A 27,834-nucleotide genomic window follows, 5' to 3' on the forward strand; every position below is an offset into this window, starting at 1 on the left:
GTTACGAAGGACGTAGCACCTCAGGGTGCAAAGTGAATGCTTTATGTTGCTGCTGAGGCACGGGGCAGCAATGTTGTGTTTTTTTTTTCTTTTTTTTTTCTTTTTTTTTTGCAGCTGGGTTGTTGCTGTTGCCTTTCTCCATTTACGAGGCGAGTTTAGAGCAAAGATGACTTTGGTGATAGAAATTTGCTGGGTCTGGTAAAAGGTTCTGCAGCATCCATGAATCCAGTGAACTGACACAGAGGGGTTTCTTGGGGGACAGTCGGATGCCTTTGAGGTGACAGGGGCCCTCTGTTCTGAGGTGATTTCTGGTGTCCAGCTGCACACAGGCAGCAGCCATGTCTTCTCCCGGAGGCCTTCAGCAAAGGCAGGCAGGGGCTCGGGGATCCCCATGCTGTGCTTTCCTTCTGGGCTGTACTGATTCCAAGTCAGAAGGACATATGGTTCTCTCCCTGATAGCATAATAGAGCCAGATTGGAAATGTTTTATTAACAGATAGGCCAACCCTTTACAATGTTTAGTTAGATAGAAAGAAGTTTTTTTTGATCCAGGAAGAGACAGTTTTGATCCAGGAAGAGACAATTAGAGACCTACTCCTCCATCTGGAATGTCACAAGTCCATGGGACCAGACAAGCTCCACCCTAGGGTGCTGAGGGAGCTGGCGGAGGTAATTGCCAAGCCGCTATCAGCATTCCTGGTTATCTGGAGAGGTCCCAGAGGATTGGAGGCTTGCTGATGTGACTCCCATCTATAAGAAGGGCCTAAGGAGGACCCAGGGAACTACAGGCCTGTCAGCCTGACCTCGGTTTCAGGGAAAGTTATGGAGCAAATCATCTTGGGTGAGATCACACGGCACCTGCGTGGCATCCAGGTGTTCAGGCCCAGCCAGCATGGGTTCATGAAAGGCAGGTTGTGCTTGTCCAACCTCAGCTCCTTCTATGATCGTGTGACCAGACTGGTAGATGAGCGAAAGGCTGTTGATGTATTCTACTTAGACTTCAGCAAAGCCTTTGACACAGTCTCCCACAGTATTCTCCTGGGGAAACTGGCTGCCCGTGGCCTTGACAGGTACACTCTTCTCTGGGTAAAGAACTGGCTGGAGGGCCGTGCCCAGCAGGTTGTGGTTAATGGAGTCCAGCTGGTTAATGGATGTCCAGCTGGCATCCCGTTACAAGTGGTGTCCCCCAGGGGTCGGTACTGGGGCCTATCTTGTTTAATATCTTTATTGATGACCTAGATGAGGGGATCGAGTGTACCCTCATTAAGTTTGCAGATGACACCAAGTTGGGAGGTAGTGTCGATCTGCCTGAGGGTAGGGTGGCCCTTCAGAGGGATCTGGATAGGCTGGATTGCTGGGCTGAGGTGAATGGGATGAGGTTTAACAAGGCCAAGTGCCGGGTCCTGCACTTTGGCCACAATAACCCCTTGCAACGCTATAGGTTTGGGGCAGAGTGGCTAGAAGACTGTGAAGAGGCAAGAGACCTGGGAGTGTTGATCAATGCTCGGCTGAACATGAGCCGGCAGTGTGCCCAGGTGGCCAAGAAAGCCAATGGCAACCTGGCCTGTATTAGAAATAGTATAGCCAGCAGGGCCATGGAGATGATCATCCCCCTGTAATCAGCTTTGGTGAGGCCTCACCTTGAGCTCTGTGTTCAGTTTTGGGCCCCTCACTACAAGAAGGACATCGAGGCCCTGGAGTGTGTCCAGAGAAGGGCAACAAAACTGGTGAGGGGCCTGGAACACAAGTCTTATGAGGAGCAGCTGAGGGAGCTGGGATTATTTAGTCTGGAGAAGAGGAGGCTCAGGGAAGACCTCATTGCGCTCTACAACTTCCCTTCAGGAGGCTGTGATAAGGACAGGGTCGGCTTCTTCTCTCAGATAACTAAAGATAGGACTCAAGGAAATAGTCACAAGTTGCGCCTGGGGAGATTTAGATTACATATCAGGAAAAACTTTTTCTCTCAAAGAGTGGTCAGGTGCTGGAACAGCCTGCCCAGGGAGGTGGTGGAGTCACCATCCCTCACGGTGTTCAAGAAGCGCCTGGTCAATGTGCTACAAGATATGATTTAGTAGCTTTGTGGGTAGTATTGGTGATAAGAGAATGGTTGGACTAGATAATCTTGTGGGTCCTTTCCAACCTTGTGTTTCTATGATTCTATGATTCTGTAAGTTTAGAAACTTTGTATGTGTAAATGATGACCCAGGCCTGGAGGATGTGTCTGAAAAGATTGGGTGAGGAACTCACGGTATGCACATGACTACTCTTTCTGAGTAGTCAGGCATCGGAACGGGTTGCCCAGGGAGGTGGTGGCATCACCGCCGTGGGTGTGTTTAAGGAAAGGCTGGACCTGGTGCTTAGGGACATGGTTTAGTGGGTGACATTGGTGGTAGGGTGATGGTTGAACCAGATGATCTTGGAGACCTTTTCCAACCTTGATGACTGATTGGTTCAACGCTTAGTATGCATGCCCGAGTTGACTATCTACCCATCCATAAACATTGGAAGAACCTGGTGCCTGAAAGACCACCAGTAGAAATAAATGCGCATACATACTTTAATGAGTTCCAGGAAATAGTAAGATGTATATTTTGATTGTATAGAACCCCTGTAGCTAGACAATTTGGCACACACACTAGGTGGACCGATCCCCTGTGTGTCTGACACATTATTAAAGAATGCCTTCCTTCTAAAACTCCAAAACTCAAAAACTCTAAAACTTCCTTCTAAAAACTCCAAATTGAGTCTTAAAGAGTGTCTTTGACCGACTTTTACGGTATCGGTATGACTGAAAGTTTGAGAGGCCAACCCCATTCCCACGCACTGCCGAGGGCTCCCCGGGAGGGCCTCTGCGGCTGGCTGTGAGGAACGAGGAAGATTTTACCCCGAGCAAAGGCTCCTGCTCGGGGCCAGGGACAGGTTCGGGATTTCTGAGAAAACTTCAGAACCGCTTCCTGCCCACCGGCAGCCCCGGAACGGCCATTCGGCAGCCGCAGGGCGGCGGCGGAGCCGGGCGTGACGGACCGGCGGCGGCTGTGGCGCTTCCTGCGAGCGGGGCCGGGCCGTGCCGTGCCGGGCAGGGCCGCGGCGCTGTGGGGCTCCGCGGGTCGCCATGCAGCCCTTCACCGTGAACATCAAGCTGGCGGCAAGGACCCTGACGGGAGCCCTCAGCGCGCCGAACAGGGGGGCGGCGGACTGGTACGGGGCGCCGGGACACGGTGGGGGGGGGGGGGGGGGACGAGGGGTGGCTGCCAGCTCCCCTCCTCTTCCATCCCGAAAAATTGCGCGAGGAGAGGAGGTGCAGTCCTCCGGGTATCGGGGAGAGCAATGCCACGGCCCCGGGAGGGAGGGTGGGTGGGTGTGTGCCAGGGCCTCCCGGCTATGCCCTTTTGTGGGCGGAGCTCTTGGTGCTGCAACAGCCCTTGGAGAGCTGGTGGCTGCTGCTGCTGCTTCTGGGGTTGTTTGAGGCTTGAGGTCCGAAGTCCATGCATGCCTCGGTGTTTGTTTGCATGGCTCTGAGCGAGAAGTTCGCCCAGCTGTGCTAGGAAGCAGTAAGCGAGCGCTGCTGAATCCTATGGAAACAGCTTCAAATGAATTGGCCTGAACCCAGTCGTTTTGGAGAAGTGTGACCTGTACATTTGGCAGCTTGCAAAGCAGTGAACACTGAAGTTCTTGGAAGTTTTTAGAAACTTCATCTCCTTTGACTGTTCTCGCTTGCTCACTGTTCTCATCATATCCGTGTAAATATCATTAGAGGCCACATTAATCGTTCCTCAAGTCAGACCGCATCAAAGACTTTAACTATTCTTGTAGTTCTTCACATGCTTCCTCATCCCCATGCAATTATATAAAAGCAAATATGCTCCTTACATATAACATTTGGGAATGCTGTGCATGTATTCCAGTATGACGTTTTAAATTTACAGAAGAGGATTTTTATAGATGGGCACAAATGTGTGCTTTATGGTTTCATAGGGACTCATCAGCATACAGTTCAGCAGACAGTGCTGCAATCGCATTTTATAATGCTGTTGAGTTTTATGTTAAGTAGTTTTTAGTGTTTGATATTTGTGTCTGGTAGTGTACACTCAACTTACCAAAAAAAAATAAATAAAAATCTTGCTCTTGATGTGAACTGCTTTTTGTTCTTTTTTGCTTGTTTGATGACGGTGTGTGGTTTTCTAGGGGCTGGCAAGGTTTGATTGCGTATGGATGCCATTCGCTTGTGCTGGTAGTTGATGCCAATACTGCCCAGACTTTACAGGTTTTGGAAAGACACAAAGCAAATGTTGTCAAGGTGAGATACATTTTAAGGTGCATTACTTGATTCTGGTGTATATCTTATTTTTCCAAATGATTTTCAATACTCATATTGCACTCAATTTTTGCATAAAATCTGTTGTAAAGTACCCATATTTAACATGATTCCTTTTATGGTGAAATCAAACCATGCATGCTAAAATTTGGGCTGAGATCAATGTTATACTTTTAGATATATAAAAATATATTTGAACCTTAGGAAGGAGAGGTTATTTTTCCGTTTCCACAGAGCAAAGGTGTGTAGTTGGCAGCAACCACAGAACACTCAGCATTTGGTAGATCAATACCTTCCATGCCTTCTGGCATTGTGTTTGGGCAAGCGTACCCTTAACCTAGTTTGTCTTCAGGCTAGCCTTTAAAATGAACAAGACATCAACTTCAATGTGTGTAATTGTGTAAAATATATATATATATGTGTGTATATATATATATATAAAAATAAGTGAAATAAGTGGTATGGAGGCAGCAGCTATAATGATTATTATGTTTTAAAATCTCCACTTAGCTTAGATAACACGTTGTAGCAAAATATTTTTTGATCCAGGTAGTGCTAGCATTTTCATGTACTTTAGATACATTTGCTAGTTTTGGGCAGTAACGATATTTCAATAAGAAACCAAGTATTGAAGTCCAAATAGTTTCTATATAACTTATAACATAATTTTTCAAATCCACTATCTGGTGGTTTATTAGCAGAAATAGACTGTAAGAAAATGACTTACTTGTGAGGAGAAAGAATGGAAAGAAATTCTGCTCTACTTTAAGAAGTAGAAATTATTATGAGGTCATAATCATTGCAGATACCTTTATGTACGTTTCTGAAAAACTTTCTTTGAATCCTAACTGCCTCTATTTTTTTTGTTGTTGTTAAGAATTAATAAATGCTAAAAGCATGTGTAGGCTGGAGGGGAAGTGTAAAAGATCTGTTGTGTCTGTTTGGCTGTTGAACTCTTCGCAGTAGAGATTCATGCCAGCAAACATAGTCTACAGGTGACCTTCTCCACAGAAACTTGTGCTTGAGTTTTGAAAAATTTCAAAACATGCCACTTTCTGTAACAAAAAAAAAAAAAGAAATAAGCAGTTGTTTCATTTTCTGCAGTTTGTTTCGCTAATGTTCTTTAAAGACTACCTGGCATTTGTCTGTTACAACTGTGTCTGGAATAGGTAATGGTTTCGCTGAAAAATGTTCTGCGTTAGCTGTCAGTGTGGTAGTCCTGGCTTTTTGGGAGGCTGATAAATTTGTATGGAGTGGATTATACCTGACTGTTTTTGTACCTCTACAATGAGTATGTGAAAGAGTGTTTTTACAAAAGAATATGTAAGTACGTGATTTAAATTTTTTGGTCTGTCACACAAAAAAAGAGAGTAATGAAATCTACATTTGTGTCTGTTTTGCTGAATTAGTAAACAGGGCTAATAAGGCTGTAAATTAGGTGAGATAATTTCTGAAAAATAATTTTTAAAAATTTGCCTTAGGTCCCTGTTTCTGACCAATGCTGCTACATTTTGAAGTCAGGGTAGAGAAGCAAAATGTTTTCTTTTAGCAGAGGATCGGGTCATGTGTGGGGACGTTGTTGGAGCAGAGTGACTGCAATGCGAAAAGAGGGCTTGTGGTGCTAGAGAGAACAGTAGGAGCTCTGTTTAAGACTGCTGGTGTAAAGGCCTCCTTCTCATTGTTCATAACTTGGTGACAGATCCTCCCTTGGGAACTGATGTTTTCCAAAATTGGCATTTGCTTCAGAGAAACATATATTTAACTGAGGAAGAAATAGCTATGTAGATTTCAACAGCTGTGTAATTTTAATACTACATAGCTGTATGCAGGCGCTCTCAAGGATAATTTTATTTTGAGCAGCAGGGAAGCAGGAGTTACAAAACTGCAATCTGCAGGTAGAGGAGACTCTCCCAAGAATTATTCTGTTATTCCAGTAGAAACATGCTTTGGGTTGTTAGCCAGAACTCTTTGAAAATTGCTTACTGTGCATGTGTAAAGGTTGTTTAATCTATTCAGCCAAGCTTTTGAGATGTGTACTGGTAAAACCTCTGACAGGGATAGCACAAAGGTGGCTACAGTGCCCTGAATGCAGTTATAAATCTAACTCATGTTGTAAAGTTAGTGGCACCTAATGATAATTGTATTATTTTTTTTAGTGTCATGATTTCAATATATGTGCAAAGAGTTGTGTTTGACCTAACACTTTCTCTGTCAGGTACTGTGACGGCATACAGCTAGCTAGCTGCAACATCATTTTAGTAGTAGATAAATTCTCATTACCTTAGTATTAAGGTTTATTATTCTGTTAGTGTCTTCATTCTCCCTTGGGGGTAGAACTTGGCCTTTAAAGCGGGTAGCAAAACAATTCTGTATTGAATATGCAGGGAAGGAGCCAGTGTTACCTGTTACAGTCTCTGGAGACTTGTAGATGGAATGTTTCAAATTTCAGGCTACATCATTTACATATGTATTGCCATCTTCTTGCAAGTCAGTGCAGTTGGCAATCTGAAACCAGAAAGTGGTATATGAAAATCAGTTTTGGTGACATCCTGAATAGGATAAAGAAGATAGCAGATGCAGTTTCTTCTAAATATTTGAGCAGACTTCTAATATTTGTAGTCTGTATTTATGGATTGTTGTAGTTTATCTTCAGGAACAAGGTATACTGATTTATGTAAATTTGAAAATACCATCCATGCAGACATGCATCACAGTTGTAACATATCTTAAATCTGCACGACTGATATATGTTTACACAGATGTTATTAACTGTTGTTATCCTTTTTGGTGAGTTAATTATTTGTTTATCCATCTGAAAAATATTTTGTATGATGTCTTTATTATATATGTTTCCGTCTCTTGACTACTTTTCATCTGTATCCTCAGGTTAAATGGGCTAAAGAAAATTACCATCACAATATTGGCTCTCCATATTCTTTACGTTTAGCTTCTGCTGATGCTACTGGAAAAATAATTGTATGGGATGTGGCAACAGGAACAGCTCGTTGTGAAATACAAGAACATGCAAAACCTATTCAAGGTAATGATAGTGTGTGACGTTTGAATGGAAGTTCCTTTATGAAGCATCGTGTACAAGTCAGTCACCTAGGGCTATGAACTACGCTCAGTTCTGACAAAGAATTTTACAGTCAGTATTACAAGCCTGTATGTTTGTCTACTCACTTTCTTTGTAAATGTAAGAACGTTTGTTCTTTGTAAATGTCTCCCTGAGAAATGCTGTGAGATTTAATCCATACGGCAACATTTTTTAAGATCTGACGAGAAGTTATATTCTATTTTTATTAATATTATTGACTGGAGTAATGATGTTTATGGTGTCAAGTATATTTTCCTATTTTTGAGTTGGGGATGTAAGACAGCTTGCATTGTACCTGAATATTAGTGGCATCTGTTGTACTGTAGTACTTTGTTGTAAGTAAAAGTTTCAATTGTACAAATCCACTTCGACAATTATGTTCATTACTGCTGATTAAGTATATGAGTATGACATCATAAATCAGAAAGCTTTCTTTTTTGTGCATCTGTACAGTTTTCTGATTTGTAGGATCAGGGCGGCTTTTACATGCAGAGATAGCAATTTTATGTGAAAAGTGAAATGGAGAAAGAACAACATATTGTGCGAATTTTAGAGTAGATGACAGTTTTAAACAAGCTCGGTTTCATGCATAGTTCGAGTTAGTTGTATGAAGTTTTGACGCTGAGTATGACAGATCTGAATTAGCTTTCAACTGCAGTCAAGTAGTCCCAGTAAATGGGAAGGATTAATGCAATTGAACAGTCAAGAGTAAGGAAGTTTCGAGAGAGTATAAATAACTGGGTTTTGCATTCATTTGAGAAGATGATTCAGTGGTGATACTTGCTGCTTTTGATTCCGTTTTGCGGATGGTAGCCCAGTGATGCTGGGAAAGTCTGAAAAATATGCAGTAAATTCTGTGAACAAATATGTGCAGCTGGATGTTTGAAAATTCTTCGTCTTGTTTCCATGAAAAAAGATGACGAACTCATTCAGGGATTCTCAGCGTATTTGTGCCCAGGGTGTACGTATTTTTAAAATGCATACATTTTACAAATCTCTGCAGGAAGTAAACAAAATAAATGAATCGAAACCAAAAAGAAACCAGAAGAAAAGGAGAAGAAACTATATATATATATATTTCATGTTGTAAGCTATAGAAGATCTATGCTTGCCTGTGCTACATGTAGAAATACCTAGAAGCCTGGTATTGAGATCAGTGCTGTCTTAGTTGGGCTGATGAAGGATAGAGAACGGAAAATGTAGCCACTGGCCAGGTATAACACAATTAAGAAGATACAGAAAAGTAATTGTCTTTTTTTCTTGGTCTTTTTGTGTTTGTTTATTAGTAAGGTGCCATCCGTCAGATGCTCCCTTTCATTAGTTAACGTCTTGCGCTTCACCAGGGAAGAAGTTGAAGTAGTGGTTAAAACTCACAGCAGGGTTATATCACAGCAAATATCTAGGTTTAATTCCTGCTTGCATCACACATCCATTATCGTCTTTACTGCTGCTTTAATGAGTGCAGCTGTAGTTGAGGGTAGTACTGTATTAGAACTGTTTGGTTCTAATTACTTGGGGTAGGCACTTTTCTGGGTACAAGAATCACTCGTAACAGAGCTGTCCAAGAGCTGGTTTGAGTACTGGAACGCAGTTAGAAAGCCATGCTGCTGTGGCTGGACTGCTCTCGTTACCTGAGCTGGTGATGTGAGGGGACTGCTTCCAGCACCAGGTGAGCTCTTTGGGTTAGCTGGAAGGGATAACTCTGCAAGTACAGCAGCATCTGTGTGCTCTGCTGCATGTTCTAGATTTCTGTTTATTGCCACTGCTGCCCCCACTAGCAATATATTTCCATGTTATTTCTGTAGAAAAATTTAGAACGCTTTGTTTCTAAAGAGACTACCACAATGAATTTCTAAATATAATTTATTTAAAAACTTGTGATGATGCTTGTGTTACACATGTTTTTTGTCTTGATTTCTATTATTGGAAAACCCACTTACTTTGTTTTTTGTTGTACTTCTGTTTCTGCAAAGCCCGTGAGAGTACATACAGTACTGCAGTGCCCTGTGAGTCTGGTAGTGAGACGCTGAATGCTTATTCTTTCCACTGCAGTTAATTTTTTTCTGTTTATTTCTTCTTTTTTTGCGTTATAACTTGCATTTTATTTATCAATGACACCAATTCACTGAATGTTTGGTGTGGTTTTGACCATGCCATTTGAAGATTTTTCCAGGTTTGCAGGCCCAATGAAGGCTTTTCAATCTGCTGTTCTATTGGGTGAAAAATAAGGTAATACGCAACAGAATTAAAGTTCTGTTCTTTCATCAGTCCCTGGTTTAATTTAGCAATAGCTTCTAACAAAAGCAGTTTCTTTGGCTTCCATCTGTTTCTGAAGTCTCTGGCTATTTTTTTTACAGGCGTGTAGAAAATGGTACAAATAGAGATCAAGCACCAAGGTGATCTGGTGCTCTCTGTGTTATCTGCAAGAACGTGGCAGGATAACAGCTGGAGCTTCACTGTTTCAATAAAAAGAAAATCAGTGCTTCAGTGTTAGGCACTTGTCTTTATTTGATCCAGACTCTACATTCACCTGGGAAGCACTTAACCATTTGTTTACTTGTAGTTTAGCTGATTAGGACACGAATGGATTTATTTTTATTTTTATTTTTAAATTTTCCTTCTGAGACCCTGAGACCCATTGAAAAACACTTATCGGCTCTCAAAAAAAAAAAAAAGGTGAATTGTTAAAACAGAAGAATGACTTAGGAAGGATTTTTTTTTCCCAACATCTTAATATATATGAGTATGCTGTAGAGACACCGTGACTTGTTGAGGCCATGCAGTAGTAGGAGCTGGACTTGGGGGGACACTTCATTGCCTGTCTGGCCTGTGTAGCATGTACTTAGCTCTAACACAGTTCCTTTCAAGTAACAGAGGTATCTCCGTGTTCTTGTTGACTCAGTGGTAGAGTTTACTTTTCATCTTATTCCAAGTTTGATTTCTTTTTTTGTAGAGATTTATAAATTTACCAAAAATGAAGACTTGTGCGTGGCCTTCATTTTAATTTAACAGACATTTCTGCCTTTCTCTCACCTCCCCTTCTTGCCTTATTTTTGTTTGATTAGAACAAATTTACCAAGGTGATCAAGCAATGGGAATTTACTCCAAGTAAATCTTCATGGGAACTTTAAAAGAAAAAAGGTTGGGGCAAACAGATGTATGGAAGTATTCAGAGAACACTTGAGCACCCTCTGTGGATTTATTGGTCACCCACTTCTCTTCTTATTAAGTGTATATAGACTATTAACAAAGCAGGTATAAAAGTGCTAAGGTAAAGCACTACTTTTAGGGCTGGGGTAACAGACCCAAACCATCTCCAAATGCAAAAGCCCTTAATTGTTCCAGTACAGCTTTACCACTATAGTCACCTCTGGTTCTTCCAGCTGATCTAAGATAGAAAACATAGGCTTTTATGCTCATTTATCTTGAATGTATAAATGATGCTGAGTTGTGGTGATTAGCAACCATGCCTCTTCAGACTGACCATAGTGTTTAAGGACATATTTATATTCTTGATTGTGTATTACAGTCAGTTTCATTTTACTCCTGAACTGAAGCCTCTTGCTAAAAAGTATTTGAAGTAGAGAAAACATTCATTTCCAGGTCACATACGGAAACCACCCCTATGTTAAGTAGGGATGGTGTATGATTCTTTTCATTATGACTGATGTGGTTCTGTACAATACAGCATGTTTTTTCAGGTAGGAATTTGCTGGCTGAAAACAACTGACATCCTTCAGATAGGATGTGGGCACTGTGCGTGTGTGTGGACATGTATAACCCAGTGCATTGTTGCTTGTTAAAAATATAAATTGAGACCATAAAATGAATTTATTTTTTAGAATTGTGAAATAGAAGTACCTGGTTACTAACAAGTTGCTAATCATTTCTTTAAAGACGAAGTGTTACAGAATAGTTTCAGAATAGAACTATTTGTGAAAATTTATTTCAATGTTTACTTTTTCTTCTTTCTTTTGACAGACATGCAGTGGTTGTGGAATCAAGACGCTTCTAGAGATTTACTGCTTGCAGTTCATCCACCTAACTATATTGTACTGTGGAATGCAGACACAGGCACCAAACTTTGGAAGAAAAGTTATGCAGAAAATATCCTGTCATTTTCATTTGACCCCTTTGATCCATCACACCTAGCTTGTAAGTTTTTATGTATAAAATAGTAAGAAAGGACAGTTTTAGTTTGCCATTGGTTAGCTGGAACTAGCAAAAAGAAAAATTCTATATGATAGTATCAAGAATCACAGATAGTTGTGTAATGTGTGTAGTACCATTAGTTTAAGTTGGAGAGGAGCTATAATGGAAGGAAAAAAGGTGTGCTCTAAGAAATACGGCCAGGGAGTTTGCAGGTGTGACCTGAATATGTGTGACCAGGAAAAACATTAGACTTAAATCTTAAACTAGAGGTTGTGACATTAAAATAATCGATTAGTGAGATTTATGTTGTTAATGCCAGGAAGAAGTTTCAAAACAAAGACGGGAGTCTTCAGCCAATATAGAATTTGTCTGAAAAATGATGTCATTGGGATGGGGAGGGGAAAAGTGCCCATGAATAGAGAATACAACTTAAAGATCTGAAAAGATACGTTTGTGACTTCAAAAAGAAGATGGAAAACATGGAGACGGGAGCTGGGAGAAGCTGGATACAGAGAACCCTGCTAAAGTGACATAAAAAGCTATAAAATAATTGGATGCTGAGAGTGAATCCAATGAGATGAGAATGGACCCAGATAAATGGCATCTTCAACAGAAAGGTTTTTGTTGAAGGATGAATGTGAGCATCAATTTTCGAAAATTCAAATGTTCCTTAATGTTTGTTAAGTGTAACACACACATTCACATTTTAGCAGAAAAAAACTAAGATAAATAAGTGTCACTGTTTTTTCACTTATTGCAGAAGACAAGCTGCAGTTTTCAGTCTTTGTAGGTTTTATTATTGTTATTATTTGCCATACCATTCAACCTAGAAAAAGAGCTTTTTGGTATAAACGTGTAGTAAAATCTTAGCTACATCTTTACAGCTCAGCTGAGTCTTTATGCCGCCACATAAACAATGTGCTAACAATTCTTTGAGCAATGCACTTCATGAGAACAAAAAATGGTTATATAGCCAATGTGGGCAACTCTGCTATTTACATTATGAAGCTTCCTGAAAAACAGTTTATGACAGAATAACTGTACTGAACAAATACAAAGGGACAACCCAGAGGTTTCTACTGATAACCTCCTTTTTTTTTATTTTTATTTTTTAGTACAGACTTAATTTTGAAATAATTGCGTGGATTTTCAGTAATAGTAGTTGACCATCTTCTGCTCTTTCAGTAGAAGGTGCTTGTAGGATAGAATTATGAATTTTCCATCTTAATGTATTAGTAATGCTATTATGATTTCTCCTCAACAAAATTTCAGTAAAATAAAACACCTCAACAGAATTGCAGATTTTATTTTGTAAAGTCTGTTTTTCTTGGTACAGTGCTCACAAGTGAAGGAATAGTGTTCATCTCCGACTTCTCTCCTTCGAAAGCTCCTGCCAGCTCAGGGAAGAAGGTTTACATTTCTAGTCCCCATTCCAGTCCTTCTCACAAGTTGGCTGCTACTACAGGGGCCAAAAAGGCCCTTGATAAAGTGAAAATCTTAATCAGTAATGAAAAACCAAGGTAGGTTCCAAATATTTCTTCCCAGATAATGTTTTTTTATACCTATGTATTATATAGATATTAATAGATTATTATTAGATAAAAAATATTATCTTACAATATTTAAAAAAAAACAATTTATTTAAGGAGTAGGCAGACTGAGAATAGCAATTTCTATTCTTTGTCTTCATGGCCCTGAAACTAAGGTGCATTTGAAAACATTGTAAAATGTGAGAAAAGTCTGTTTGGCTTCTAGTAATTGCATGCTTTAACCTTTGTTTCTTAGTTGATGTACCTTAGTTTGATTCAGTTGATGTACCCTTTCAAAAAACAGTTCCTCATTTTAGTTGTAGCTTGCTTTTTAAAACATAACTGTGCTCTGTGTGCCTATATTATATTGGCATGCAGTTATACATTCAGAAACATCTTTCTTGGGGGAGGGATGGGTAAAAGATGAAAATAGGATAATGTAATTCATTTTAATTGTGGAATGAGAAAGGATATAATAAAATTTCTTCAAGTAGTTTCCCAATGATCAAAATGGGGAATGCTTGAAAGAAAAGCACCTCCAGGAGAATTTGCACTGTTAATTTTATTTTGAACTTCAAATATTTGTTGATACTGAACTTAATTAAAGTTGTTCTCCTTTTCTGGACCACTTACAATTTATTTTTGACATTTTGCAGTGCTGAATCTGTAACACTTAATGACTGCCTTCAGTTGTCATACTTGCCTTCCAAAAGAAACTACATGCTATTACTGTATCCCAGAGAAATTCTGATTCTTGACTTGGAAGTGAATCAGACAGTGGGTGTGATTGCCATTGAAAGAACAGGTGTGCCTTTCCTACAGGTAATGAAAATTTGATAGGCGTCTGTCATCGTAATGGTTTATTATGATCATTTACAAGTACATGACCCACGGATAGTTGTGTTTTGATGAATACTACAAGATGAAAAGAAGTTAACTCACCAGGAGAAATGTCTTCTGAACCAAGCACTGTTTAATTTAGTTTTCTGAAGTCTGCTGCAAACCCACTTCATTTCGTAGTCTTACAGAAGTTATCAGTGTGGAAATAGTGCTGTGGAGAAAGGACATTTCATTTTCTTCTGGTTAAGCTGTTTAAGTTAGGGACTCTTTGAGCTGATTCACTAGTTTAATTTCAGTTACCTGATAATAACGGTATTCTGGTTCATTTAAAAAAAAAAAAAAAAAAAGCTGTTTTGACAACCTCATTACATTCTTTGACTTCCATGGATGGTTGTGTCTTAGGTGGGATTTGAGTAATACGGTTTCCAAGATTATTAAAAGCCATGCTTTTTTCCACAATAAGCTATAGTATATTTTTACACTTTGATTAAGATTTGGAAAATAGTCCTTAATAATGAGTTAAAAAATATAACAATTTCTCAATCATAAAAACAGATGATATGCTGCTCTTGCCTTTTCTTTTTTTTTTTCTTTCTTTTTCCTGTCACTGATTCTTGACTTTGCTTTAGTAGCTATAGAAATTCATTTAAGTGTTGTCTTAATGGTTGTCTTGAATACATCATGAATATTAAATTACAAGCATATTTAGCAAATAATAAAATTTTGATAATACGGTACCTGTTTCCCTAGGTTATTCCATGTTTTCAGCGTGATGGGCTATTTTGCCTACATGAAAATGGTTGTATAACTTTAAGAGTTCGCAGACCTAACTGCAGTATAACTGGAACTCCTAATGAAGAGCCAGGTAAGTTTTGTACCAGTAATGGCCAGAAATTAACTTTGAGGCATTTTAGTTAATACTTTAGCACCAGTGTCAACCATCATGCCTTGTACAGGATGGTTAATTGCAACTTTTCCAATATTTTTTCTCTTAATACATTAAATTTATACCGTGTTCTACCAAAAATTGTTTTTGATTCCCCCGATACCTAATGCAAAATAAGATATATCCTGAAAATCCTTTCATCACTAAGTATTACTTTATTTGGGAAGTGGTAACGGTTACATATACGGGGAAGTTTTAAATACAAGATTATTTGTAGGTTTTACCTTTAAGAAAAAAAATACTTTGCAAAAAAACAGACATTTTGGGAGGTTATTTGGTCGGTTGGAAGAATTGATTTTAGAACTAAGATGTGGGCTTAAATTTACGTTAAATTCGAAATTATTAAGCCTTTGCTTCTTTTATGAAATACAACTAAGAATGAATTTTAATATAATGAAGGAGACAGGAAGAAAGAAGGTAAAACACAGTTATGTACAACTAAATAAGTGACATTTTTGGTTAATTTATATTTTATGGTTTTGTTAGTTTGTTAATTTTTTAGTGAGCAACAGCATTACTTGCTTCCAATTTTACCAATAAACCAAATGAGATTTCAATTGTGGAGAACAGATGTGCTTTCTGCGCAGATGTGAAACAGTATAATTTTTTAGATTTTTGCAAGATTCAAGCAGAGTAAGCCACTTCTAAGACAAAGTTAAACTTTGAGGAAATTTTCAGGGTCATGTGTTTTCTACAGCATAATCAACAGTGTAAATTCTGATTATGTTTTGCTTATTGTTGTGCAGGAAGCATGTAGATTTCAGCCAAAGAGCTCTGTCACTCTACAGTCTTACCTCTGCTGAAAGATCACATTGCATGTTTTCTGTTTTAATTGTTGGTCGTTTGTGGCACATTGATGTTACAGATCCGGACCCAGTTCAGGAACTGACTTACGATTTAAGAAGTCAATGTGATGCAATTAGGGTAACAAAAACAGTTCGGCCGTTCAGTATGGTGTGTTGCCCTGTGAATGAGAATTCGGCAGCTCTCATTGTCAGTGATGGCAGGGTAATGATCTGGGAATTAAAATCCAGTATTTCTGGCAGAAATCTGCGTAATAGGTAATGGGATTTATTTTTCTTTTCTGTTACATGTACAAATGGCACTTAATTATATTCTGAAAGTAATGGTATTGTGCTTCTGCGCATGATGTGCTATACATGTGTATGAATGAGGGGAAGAGGTGTTTGGAATAAGGAAACAAAAGATAAGAATGAATATCACATTATTTTAGGGGAACATTTTCTCATTTGACTTTCTGCAGACTATATAATTTTCCTCAGAAATGACACCCTCAGTTTCAATCACATGAAAGGACTATGAAATTAGTCTGGAAAGATTATTTTCTTAGCAGGAAGAAGGTTTTTACCTAGATTTGTGTGAATTTGACACAATGCAATATGAGTGCATAGTAGGTGTCTTTAATATGTCTGTGTAAACAATGAACGGTTTTATATGCCATGTCTTTACAGTTTTAAATTTTGAACACTCTCTAAAAATGCTGTATGGAGTAGCATATTTCTTTGAACATGGAGTGCATTGAAGTCATTCTTCTGCAGTAAAGTTTTAATATACTATTGGGTAATATAAATAACTTACCGTCATTAAAAAAAAATACAAAAATCTTAATATATTTTTAAATGCCACAAATATCAGTTTTTCAACATAGATTGTTTTGTTGCTCAGTGTTTTAACATTTTTATTCTTGTTGTTCCCCCAAATACTGTTAGATGGATTCCTTGTGATGCATAGCCAATACAGCTGTTTAGGTTCTATATGTTGCTCAGTTTTACTTCTTGGATTCCTAGGCTCATTTCTAAAACATTGATTTTTGTCATGATTATATAACGAGGAAAAATGTAATAATACTGTAAGAACCACTGAGCGTAGAAGAATCTGGGTATGGTTGGATTGTACTGAAAAGTAAACCATATTTCTAGTTGGCAGGGAGTCTTTAATGGGTTTTTAAGGAGTCTTCCTGTAGTAGCTCATGATTTTGGTGGGTTTGATAATCTTAATTAAAATTTGAAGTCAAAGTCTGTTAAACTGGAATTTTGAAGGAAAAGGCTTTGTACGTGCCTTAAACTGAATTTTTGTGTACAGCTGTCTGCAGTCAGTAGTCTTTGGTCTTTGCTTATCACGGGGGCCTGTCCTCAGCCCGGCTGGATATAATTCATCAAGGTTGCAGGGGCTGTTTGAATCCCTTTCAGCTATGGATTGTACTAGAACCCAGTCACACCTCTTGGGGAAAATAACTCAAAAAAAAAATGGTGCATAATAGATACCTCACAAAAATATTAGCGTAGGTAGTGTTTCTGTTGTAGCTTTTTATACAAAAAGGCAGTTGTTTCCTATGTTTAGGTGAAAGGCATTGCTTCAGCTCTAGGTATTGTTAACTGGAACCCATGTAAGAAATTTTTTCTGAGCAAAAGTTTGGTAATCTGTTCTTAAATGTCAAAATATTAATGAATGTTTCTTTGCTGTATTCCTTAACGTAGCTCTAAATATTAACAATGTATTGAAAAGTCTCCATGTAAAGTTTAGGTGCACTTCAGAACAAGGAATACATCTGTCTGTTTTTCTCTTACAAATGTCTGTGTAGGGAAAATTAAACTTATTTTAAAATATGTACATCCTTGTGTGCATTATCTCCTGGTAGATGTTGGGAATAATCTTGTCAAAATATTCAGTAATAAGCAGTAGATATACTGAACGAGCAACTTGGGAAAAAGCTAAACTAAGGGCTTGAGTAAGCAGGTCATCCAATTTGCTTTAGGAACTTGTTTTCATTTCTTTTACAGCAGTTCAAGTGCATCACCTTTGTATTCTCCAGTCTCGTTCTGTGGAATTCCTGTAGGAGCATTCCAAAATAAACTTCCTGACCTCTCACTAGACAACATGATAGGTAAGAATATCTTCCACTAATTACTGCTACTGGTTTTTAGGCCTTTTGAATCCTTGTAATCCATTTCAGCTTACTTAAGATTCCATATGTTAGAATTATTTTCTACGCAAATTAAGTAGTAATTCTGAAAGAAAGAAATATAGTTCTCGTTTGCTAAAGAAAATATTAGATTAATAATTTCTAGTCTTTTATATTGAGAGCCAACATTCAAAAAAAAACAACCCAAAAGTAGAAAGAAAAAGAGTCTTGAATTCTGGAAGAAGACTGAAATTATTCCACTTTTCCTTCCCCCCTCTTTTTTTAAATGTTAGGAAAGAAAGTTAGTATTGCAGTATTGGAGAAATTAGCTGAAGTACTGTGTTCCAAAAAGTTGTATCATACTGAGTTCAACAAGAAGAAATGCCTCTTTAATAAGCTTTGGTATTTTGTATGTTTAGATGATCTGTAATTTTTGTTTTGTGAACTCCTGTGTGATAACTTGCTGTAATACCAGATGAAAATTGAATACTAACAAGAGCTTCAATTTTTAAGCAGGGCAAGGGACAGTTGCTGGAGAAGAACAGTTAAAAAGTTCTTTTCTGCAAGAAGTGCACCTCAAATTTTTGCTGACTGGACTTCTTTCAGGACTTCCTTTGCCTCCATTTGCTATCCGCATGTGCCCACCTCTTACAACAAAAAACATTAAACAGTATGAGCCACTCCTTGCTGTTGGTAAGTATCTTGACTAGCTTATCGATTGGTCTGCAAAATTATATATTCTAGATTAAATACAAATATAGTATTAACAAAAGAAAAAAAAAATCTAATTTTGTTCCTGTGTAATTAATCACAAATAGTGACCCTCGTATTAGTTTGCGTTCAAGGTTCATAGAATTCATTTCAGATTCATTTTTCCTGCCTCAAGCTAAAGTAATGCTACCTGAAAATTTACAATATCTTAGCAAGATTGTGTTTATCTTATCATCATATATATGTTCTAAGATTTTTATATAAGCTGTAGCTGTTGGAACAGGTGAAATACTAAGATTAAGAAGCAAATAGGTAGGTGTAGAGTGCATTTAGAGCAACGTCTGTAGCATTCTAAACTTATGGTACCTGAACGGCTCTTAAGGTTTCCAGTGCTGTGTTTAAATAAAGTTGATGAGTGTAAAGGAAAAAGAGGATGAGTAAGTCTTCCCAGTGTCTAATAGAAAATTGTAACTTTAAGTGTTTCAGGAGGTATTTGATCTACTTGAAGCTAATAGCTACTAAGTTACTAATTTATAATTTGAAAAAGGTCGTTATTTCAGGGATGAGAAAGCAGAATTACTTTAATGATTTGGTAAAATCTACATATGATTCTCCCCTGGGATTGCTGATGGATAACAGTTAATACTCTTCCTTGAGGCATTTGCTCATCTTGAGTAATCAAAACAAAATAATTCCTTTCTCCTGCTACTGTATATGTTGTGAAAATACAAGGAGAATCAGTAGATTTTCTATAGGCTCTACAAAGACAGATTTCAGGGAAATGTCTTGACCCAAACTGTTTTTGCTGGCTGCACGGAATCTTGGAGGGTATAATATTTGGGATTTAAGCACTAGAAATCAAAATACGTTTTCTACATTTTTTTTTACAATAGTTACATGTGGAAAAAAAGGAGAAATAGCTGTAAGTCTTGCGTTTTCACTAAATTGTGAAAGACAAGAATAAAACTGGTCTGTATATATGTGTATATATATATTGAAATAATCACTTTTTGTAGGTACAAGTAATGGCTCTGTCCTGGTGTTTCATCTCACAAGTGGTCTCTTACACAAAGAGTTAAGCATCCATTCCTGTGAAGTCAAGTAAGAGTTTCATTTCTACCATAAACCTTCTGGGAGACAAAATCTAAAACATCTTATGTTGAAGAAGCAATGGGGGGGGGTGTCTTGTTTCATTGTTAATGACATTCAACAAAATTACCGTTTGAGTAGTCTGACCTGCCAGTGATTTTGCTGCATATAAGCAGTAATGCAGTGTCAAAATTAGAGTGAAAATTACATTGAACTATAAATATTTAAATTGTTTCTGTGCCTGCTGATCTAGGATGCATATCAGCTAATTGCAGTTTCTTTAGTACACTGTGGTATAAAGAAGTCTTTTTAGCACAAGAAAGTCTATTTCAGAGTCTTATTTATAGTCATGACTAGCACATTATGTTGTTTGAAATAATTCTGTTTTGTCCACCAAAATTTATTTCTTTCGCTCACTTGTGTCTGAACTTTCTATTGAGACAGATCTAGCCCTAACTGAAGTCAAAATAATTTTACCTTTAAAAGATTTTAGATTTTAGATGATTTAGATGATAAAAGATTTTAGAGATTGAATACAGGACTCAGTATTTGTCTGAGTAACAGGAACAGAGTAAGTTTTAAAGCTGTTGTACATGTTTGGATTTTTTTGTTTACACAGTGGCATAACTAGTGGAAAAGATACTCAAGATAGTGCTGGCTAGATATGTATTTCCAGACAGGTTTAAGTATGGAAAATAAAATATTTATTTTTAGTAGTAATATTAGTAAAAATATATATCAGAGTTGTGGCACGAAGCCTTCTTCAGGCTAACATCTTCATTTTACTGTTTGTTCTACAGAAAGATAAGAAGAACAGGTGTTTCAGAATAGCTAGATCTAAGAGTTGATTATGTAAACCTGCTTTGAATCTACCACCAAAATCACAGAAGCATATTTGTACATACTTGCTTTTGTGGTGTGATTAGTAGGCACTAATCCATCTGAGGGTTGGTTGTTTTTTCTTGTTTCATGCCATTAACTACTTAACAAAATTATTTTCATTTTATATTCTGTTATGCACCCTAGGTGGATACTATTTTTTTTTTCACTACAGTAATTATAGAATTCAAAATTAAAACCACAACTAGCACTTCACAGATTTAATAATGGGGAGACAGAAGGAAATATACTTTTGAAAAAAAAATTGATTTTATTTTTATCTTTTATTTCATTTAGGTTCTGTGTATTATTGGAATTATTTTTACTGGGTACTTTTCACTTTGCAAATTTTTTGCAACGTTTGAAAAACTTTCAGAATACATTGTATTCCTAGCAACTGGCCTTGCACTAATGGTAATTTTAGAATAAAAAGTGATTGTGAATTTTGTTTAATGCTCACAGTCATAAACTGTTATCTGATTAAATCTTTTAAATATTTATTTTAGTTTCTTTGTCCAGATCTTAGTGGTCTGAGGACTTTCTACATAATTTTCACAAGTTCAAGGGAGTGCTTTAAGCAATGGAGAAAAAGGCACTGATTTTTTTTAAATTAACATTCATGGAGTGCAATGCTTTTTCCTTCAGTGAGAATTTTTGCTTTACATCTAGAATGTAGATAAGTTGCATAATGCCTCTATTTCACTTTTAAATGAAAATACAGCTTCAGGGAACTCCATTATTTTAGTGTGATAATACCGTGGAATTGTAACTCAATGCCAACAGAATTTTCAGTGCCTTGTAGTTTAAGACAAAAATGTAATAAAACTGAGGATCTTAATAATGGCAACTGTCATTTTTATGTCAACTGTGCTAAAATATTGGCCAATGAGATGTCTAGATGCTAGCAATTATGACACTTTTTTTTTGGAGATGAAAATGATGTCTTTTTTTTTTTTTTGTAGAAGATGCATATGTGGTCACCTGCTGATTTTTTAATTTAATTGTATTTTTTAATCAGATCTCTGCGATCTGTATTGTGTTTAGGAAGAGGGAGAATAGTTTTTCTGTCCTAGGTAGTTCATACGCAAGAGTAACCTTGAATATTCATTTTGTCCATGATTATTACTTAGCCATTTCCCTGTTTCATTAGAACAGTGTGGATAAATACTTTTCCTTTGAGTTCAGTTTGCTTTTCCTTAGGAGTACAGGGCAAGAAGAAGCAGAAATGCTTCAGAGCACATGGAGATGAAAAGTTAATCAGGCTGTGCTAGGAGCATAAATGAGGCAAAAAACAGAGGGAGATTATAGCATGTGTACTGGCTGGAAGAAGCTGTGAGCAGGAGGTCTTGTTCCTTTAGGATACAGAGAAATGTAATTAATTCTTAACCATCCAGTAGCTAATGCTGTTACCTGACCTGTCTTCTAAGTGGGGCAGTCTAAATTTTTTATAAGCTATTAAGGTAAGATAGGTGATGATAGTACATGTTCAGCACAGAGGAGAACATATGCTTCATGTACATAAAATGCCTGTGGTGTAGCTCCTTGTTTGCTGAAAGTGGTGTGTTTGCAATGTTCATTCCCCTATAGGTAGCTATGACTAGAGCAGTACTTCTACACTTCTAGAGCAGTACTTCTCTCTCTGTTTTTTTTTTTTTTTTTTCCCTGAAGCTCAACAAGCTCAAGGTGGCAACAACCTTAATTTTTAAAATTAAAATCTCACTGACTATAAGTAGAATGTTTATGGCCTGCAGGCAAAACTTGAGAATTGCTGTGTTACATCCAAGTTTTGACAGCTGAATTGAAGATAATTCTTCGGGAAACTGCTTTGCAAACAGTCATCACCTTGAAAAAAAACACTTTTCTCACATAGAAAAAGATGAATGTAAAGTATCTGCCACTTCTGCCATACTTTGCTCTACACTTTAGCATGTTGGTGTGCTAAACTTGTTTCTGTGCATTTGTAAACATGCATCATCTGATAAGGGTAAGCAGAGTAGCAATGACATCCTGTGTATTCAGAGCTGAACTCCAAAGTTGTCATTACAGAAAGTTGTGGGGAGCAGAAAGTATAAATGGTTTCAAGAAATGAGTGGGCTGTGAATAGCTTGGGAGTCTTTCAACGGCTTTTAAACAATCTCTGCAGCTCAGGAACTCTCCAGATTGGTACTTAGCAGGATGGGTAGACTTAGCTAGATGGGTAGACTAGAGGGAGATCCATTGCTTACCCTGGAAGTGAGGCTCCTTCCTTAAGAGTTTGCAAATACCCAGCAAGTCAAACAGGACATGGGTGAGATTTGATTTAAATCAGATGCTCTATGACAGCTGTAAACAAGTCATCAGATTTCTGAAAGGATCTTGTTGAGCCATTTCACAGGCACTGCTGGATAGTTACGTTTGAAATCAAAGTTTGATTTGTATTGGCTATCTTCAGGAGGGCCCTGAATTACCAGAATTAGCATGTTATCCATTGATTATCAGGAATCATTGTGAAGACATTACTTTCAAATGGTGAGATTTGTAAAATATTTTCAAATAATAATAAAATTTGAGGCTGAAATGTCACACGTTACTGCAATCGTGGTTTTCGATTAAGTCTTTCGTGTAATGTTTCAATTAATAATTGTGTATTTCTTGTTTTGATTGAAGTTACTGGTTAAAATTTCATAGGTCCTGGTGGGGAAAGAACTGGGTCCTAAATTTTTAAACTTTTCTTGAGAACTTAGGAGTAACACTTCACATTTTTTTAATAGCTTGATCTAAGAAAATAAAGATAAACATGGCTATAACTTGTATATATAAAATATTACGGGAATGCTTTTTGTTTTCACTGATACAAATTGCATTTAGGAAACTTCTACTGAATATGATGTAAATTGGATTTATTGACAGTAAATCATAAATATGTCTCATATTTCACCTATATTCTTGCAAAACAGACCGTGATTTTACAAATGATATAACTGAAGACCTAGCTGTCCTGGAGACGGTTTTTAAGTAGTCTATGTTTGAAAGATTTGAGGAAAACCTAAATCCTTTCATATCTGTTAAATTTAACTTGGACACAGTCTCGGTTTTCTTTCAGATTAGTTCTTGTTTTAATTCACAGGTAAAGCACTCAAATATTTATGCTGGCGCGAAGTGTGTGGGCTATGGGGAGGGACAGGGCTGTTGTGTTTTGGAACAGTAGTACCACCTAGCGTCGCTCTCCATCCTTTTGCTGCCTGTGGTGTATCTCAAGAATTTACTTAGTGAAGAGTTTCTGACATTAGGTTATAGACATTGAGACTTTACATCCTTGTAACACCTCAAGGTATTTCGGTTGTGGCTGCCTTTGCATTATCTAAAAGGGCAAAAAAAATTTTTGGTTGTCAGTTTGTTTCTTATACCTTTGAAACCTGTTCAGGGCCTCCCTTGTTTTATCACCTTCGTTTCTTCTTTCTCTGGACTGCAAGATACATATCTCCCTGCCCTGGTATCTGTATGAATATTTTTCGCTTTCTCCATGCTGAGTTACTTGATAGTTCTTCCCATCTGGTAAATCACTGGTTTAATCAGAGCAGTGCCTTTAGTCTACTGTAGTGCTGAGTATGTGAGGGATTTTTCACAAAAGCTACCTATGTTTCTAACTGAAATTTTTGTTTAACCAAAGAACTTAATTATCAGTGTAGTCCTAAAAGAAAGCTCATTTTAATTTTCTTTGGTAACTTTGTTATTGTATTTGTATTGTAGTTATAAATGTGTAGCTTCTTTCTATGCTTAAATATGTTTCCATAAACTTTAGAAAATTGCTTCTATGCCATTTTCAAATGGAAGAATATGCATGAAATAAAAAGCTGTTTTTCAGTCTAGGCTATTTTCTGACCATTTGACTATTTCAGCTAATATGCTGTGTGTGCTCTGTTCTGATGACAGGGGAATAGAGTGGATAAGCTTGTCTGGTTTTATTTCCTTTGCCACATCAACACCTAACAATTTGGGGTTAGTGAGGAACGAGCTGCAGCTGGTGGACCTACCAACAGGTTAGTATTTCCTGTGAAATCTGTACAAGAGGCTGACTGACACATTTGCTGGGGAGTCACAAATTAAAGTTCTTACAACTTTTTTTTTTTTCTTCTGTTGTCGTGATAAAAATAGTACACAGGAACTTAACTGATTGTGCTCTTCCTTGTGAAAACCACATAATGCGTTCCAGCTGGTGCTCTATAAGCAGGCTTGGAACAATACCTTTGTAGAGTTACCTGAGGCTTGGACTAAAAGCATGTGTGTCAGCAGGAACCTTAGGAACGTTCACACAAATAGTATTAGTGGTGTAGATTGTTTACAAAATGCGTGTGTTTCCAATGTGTCAGATCCTAAGTCCATTGTTTCAAAGTGTTCTTCTGAGTTTAATATTCTTAAGTGTTTCTTGAAAATGTCCTTTGTTCATTTGTTTAATTAAAACAGAAAAGATACACAAGTTTTAAAATTTGGTTCATATGATCGTGACTTTTCACTCAGCTTGTAATTCAGTATTGAAATATTTATAGTAATGAGTCATAAAAGGTGCAGTATTTCCACAGGTAGACGAGTTCCAAGTAAATGGGAATACCTGATGCCTTAGCCCATGGTTTGCTTTAAAATGTTATATTTCCTCTTATAAAGCTTAAAAGAATGGCATAGCTGCTTAATTGATTGTTGGTTCTTCCATCAATAATTATCCCAACTTTCTATTTTAGGTCCAGGGAAACTCTGCTGATTTGTATTTAGTTCATGAGCACTTAGACAAAATTCTCATTTATGTTTCTGAACAGAGATAAGGAAGAAAATTCCTAAGGTGTTTGATCATTAATGAAGAATACAGAGCTGGAAAGTTTCCTGTAGGCTGGCCTCGACATGGGAGTTCTAGCTAGGATTCTTGATAACTAGGTTTATTCACATCAATGGCATGAGATTAGTAATTTAGTTGTGAGTAGGCACAAGAGAAGTAAGTTTGAAAACCTGAGTTTCCCTTGAAAGCTCAGGAGGGAGAGAAGCTTGTGTAAGGGATTCTACGATACTCTGGTGTTTGTAGATCATTAGCGAAATAATGGTTCTTCTGAGTGTGGAATGAGTTGGTACTTCACCATGGAAATACTTTTAAGCTACTTCTAAATATAATATTATAGTACAGTTTATTTCTCTTACAGAATTTGAAATTTACTCAATTTTTTCTCAAAATTCCTCCTTGGGAAACCAAGAGTGTATCTCATTGTATATGAGTGGAAAATGATAACTCTTTGAACACTGTATAGATTTACATAATGCTGATTATGCAGTTTCAGTCGTTGTGCTCCAGAAACAAGTTAGGAATTATATTAAACTGTACAGTTTCCATTATGATTCAATCCTTTGAAATACAGTAAAACTTTGGCAGTGACAAAACAATGTCAGATATGCAGGTTGCTTGGAGATGTTCTAGTTCAGCATGGTTAAGTATTTCTGTTTTCCTCCAATGTCATTTCCGTGATCCAGGCAGGAGCATTGCATTTCGTGGGGAGAGAGGCAGTGATGAGCCAGCTATTGAAATGATAAAGGTGTCTCATTTGAAGTAAGTATATTGTAAGCTTTTTACTGTGGTATATGCAGATCCTCATTGCTTAATAGAAATAACAGAAATACCAGGAAAAAACACTTCAGATAGGATAGACGAATATGCAACAGCATCAAGAGAAAGCATACTCAAGAGTAAAAGCTGTGTTTCTGTAGTTGACTTTGTCACACACTTCAGAATCCAATCACAAAAGATTGCTTTACTTTCTTTTATAAATGTAATTAAAATAGCATTGAGTTTAATAAGACATTGTCTCTACATTTTCAAAGTTTTCTCTTTGCAATGGAGAAAAAACAATAACGTTCTCTAGCTTGTAGAGAAGTATTTTGGGAATTGTGCATGTGGTCCAGAGAATTTAGGAATTCAGCCATATAAGGTCTTGCCAATACATTAAAAATTAAGAACAAAAGTGTGCTTAGATAGACTGTAGAATGTTAAGTGAGAACAAGAAAGTTTAGTTTGTATGAATAGAAATTAGTGCAGTTGAGAAGAGTGCATAAAACTATAGAGCTTGTTTGTATTTTCATGCCACGTGAAAAGTGGGAGATTGAAGGTGTTATTACTAATCTAGCTGTACAGTTGAAAGGTCTGAAGACATGACTGACAAATGGTTCAGTGTAAGAGGATTTTATGTTCGTTTATCACTGGATTAGGGAAGTGCGTCTGGAGTAGAGAAATAAATCTGTCCAAACTACAGACTTAGTATGTCTTACTGATAGATTTGCAGTCATCAACTCATGCTGAATATGGCTAAATTAGAGGTGCTGCTGCTTTCTCTGGATTCCTTCCCTTGCCTCCTGTACAGTAACTGAGCAGTGCCACCAACCTGACAGAAATTTCTAAGTCTTTTAGTCTTCAAGGAGGACCTTTTTTCAGACAGTCTTTGCACCAAAGTAACTCAAGAAAATCACAAACTTTGGGTTGGGATTTGAGCCAAATTAACGTACTCTGTACCATCTTAGTTTTTGAGGTGTGTTTTTTTCTTTTTTCCATATCAGCACTTTTTGAGAGTGCTGATAGGAAAAACATGTGAGGTAAACTGCTAAAATTAAAACAGAATGATTACTTCTGATGTGGTAAATTCTTGTGTGTTTCAGGCAGTATCTAGCTGTGATATTTAAAGACAAACCACTGGAAATCTGGGATGTCAGAACATGCACTCTACTCAGGGAAATGTCTAAAAACTTCCCTACAGTGACTGCATTGGTAAGGAATAATCTTTCTTACTGTTTGTTGAATGTAATTTGTTGAGATAGTATAAAAAAAATCTATGAACAAATTTGTATCAAAATGTTATATATATAGCATATGTATAAGTGCTTTCCCCCTTCCTTTTCCCTTGTCTGTTATCAAATTTGGTAAGAAAAGGAGCTACTTGATGGATACTTGGTCTGCATTTTGAGTGATGGAGGGATGTGTCAGAGAAAGCAGTCTTCATTGAAATCATTATAATTAACAGAAAGTTCCCCAGTAAATTCAGGGAGTAAATGTTTGTATTCTTCCTGAACAATTTTTCACAGGAGTGGTCACCTTCTCATAACCTGAAAAGCCTGAGGAAGAAGCAGCTAGCAGCCCGTGAGGCCATGGCCCGGCAGACAGTTGCATCAGATACTGAAGTTAGCAGTGTTGAATCTTCTGTTATCAGGTATTTGTGATTCAGATTTGTATGTATCAGTTTGTATGTATTTGTATGTATCAGATTTTTTTTGTCTCTATGCTGTTGTTCTACAGAACAGAATATTTTGAGCTGATTTTTGAGTACATATCAGGTAAAACAACTTTCTG

At 37.3% G+C, this 27,834-nt stretch overlaps 1 protein-coding gene across 5 annotated transcripts in view; it reads left to right on the plus strand.

The window, feature by feature from the left end:
- The first annotated feature begins 2,109 nt into the window (after positions 1 to 2,109).
- The window catches only part of WDR11 (WD repeat domain 11), a 42,568-nt gene continuing 16,843 nt past the window's right edge, over positions 2,110 to 27,834 (plus strand). The window contains exons 1-15 of one of the 5 annotated variants that reach the window (XM_080596554.1): positions 2,110 to 3,197; positions 4,185 to 4,296; positions 7,201 to 7,354; positions 11,393 to 11,566; positions 12,900 to 13,083; positions 13,749 to 13,914; positions 14,683 to 14,797; positions 15,744 to 15,939; positions 17,683 to 17,783; positions 18,318 to 18,494; positions 19,529 to 19,613; positions 24,393 to 24,499; positions 25,971 to 26,046; positions 27,147 to 27,255; positions 27,570 to 27,694. In XM_080596554.1, the coding sequence (XP_080452680.1) occupies positions 3,112 to 3,197; positions 4,185 to 4,296; positions 7,201 to 7,354; positions 11,393 to 11,566; positions 12,900 to 13,083; positions 13,749 to 13,914; positions 14,683 to 14,797; positions 15,744 to 15,939; positions 17,683 to 17,783; positions 18,318 to 18,494; positions 19,529 to 19,613; positions 24,393 to 24,499; positions 25,971 to 26,046; positions 27,147 to 27,255; positions 27,570 to 27,694 (1,967 nt within the window). In that variant the 5' untranslated portion in view covers positions 2,110 to 3,111. Of the gene's footprint in view, positions 3,198 to 4,184; positions 4,297 to 7,200; positions 7,355 to 7,379; positions 9,081 to 11,392; positions 11,567 to 12,899; positions 13,084 to 13,748; positions 13,915 to 14,682; positions 14,798 to 15,743; positions 15,940 to 17,679; positions 17,784 to 18,314; positions 18,495 to 19,528; positions 19,614 to 24,392; positions 24,500 to 25,970; positions 26,047 to 27,146; positions 27,256 to 27,569; positions 27,695 to 27,834 lie in introns of those variants that run through there. The other 4 variants (XM_080596553.1, XM_080596552.1, XM_080596551.1 and 1 more) reach the window with 4 other exon arrangements.

This window comes from Anser brachyrhynchus (genome assembly GCF_964034855.1).
Source record: "Anser brachyrhynchus genome assembly, chromosome: 6".
NCBI lineage: Eukaryota > Metazoa > Chordata > Aves > Anseriformes > Anatidae > Anser > Anser brachyrhynchus.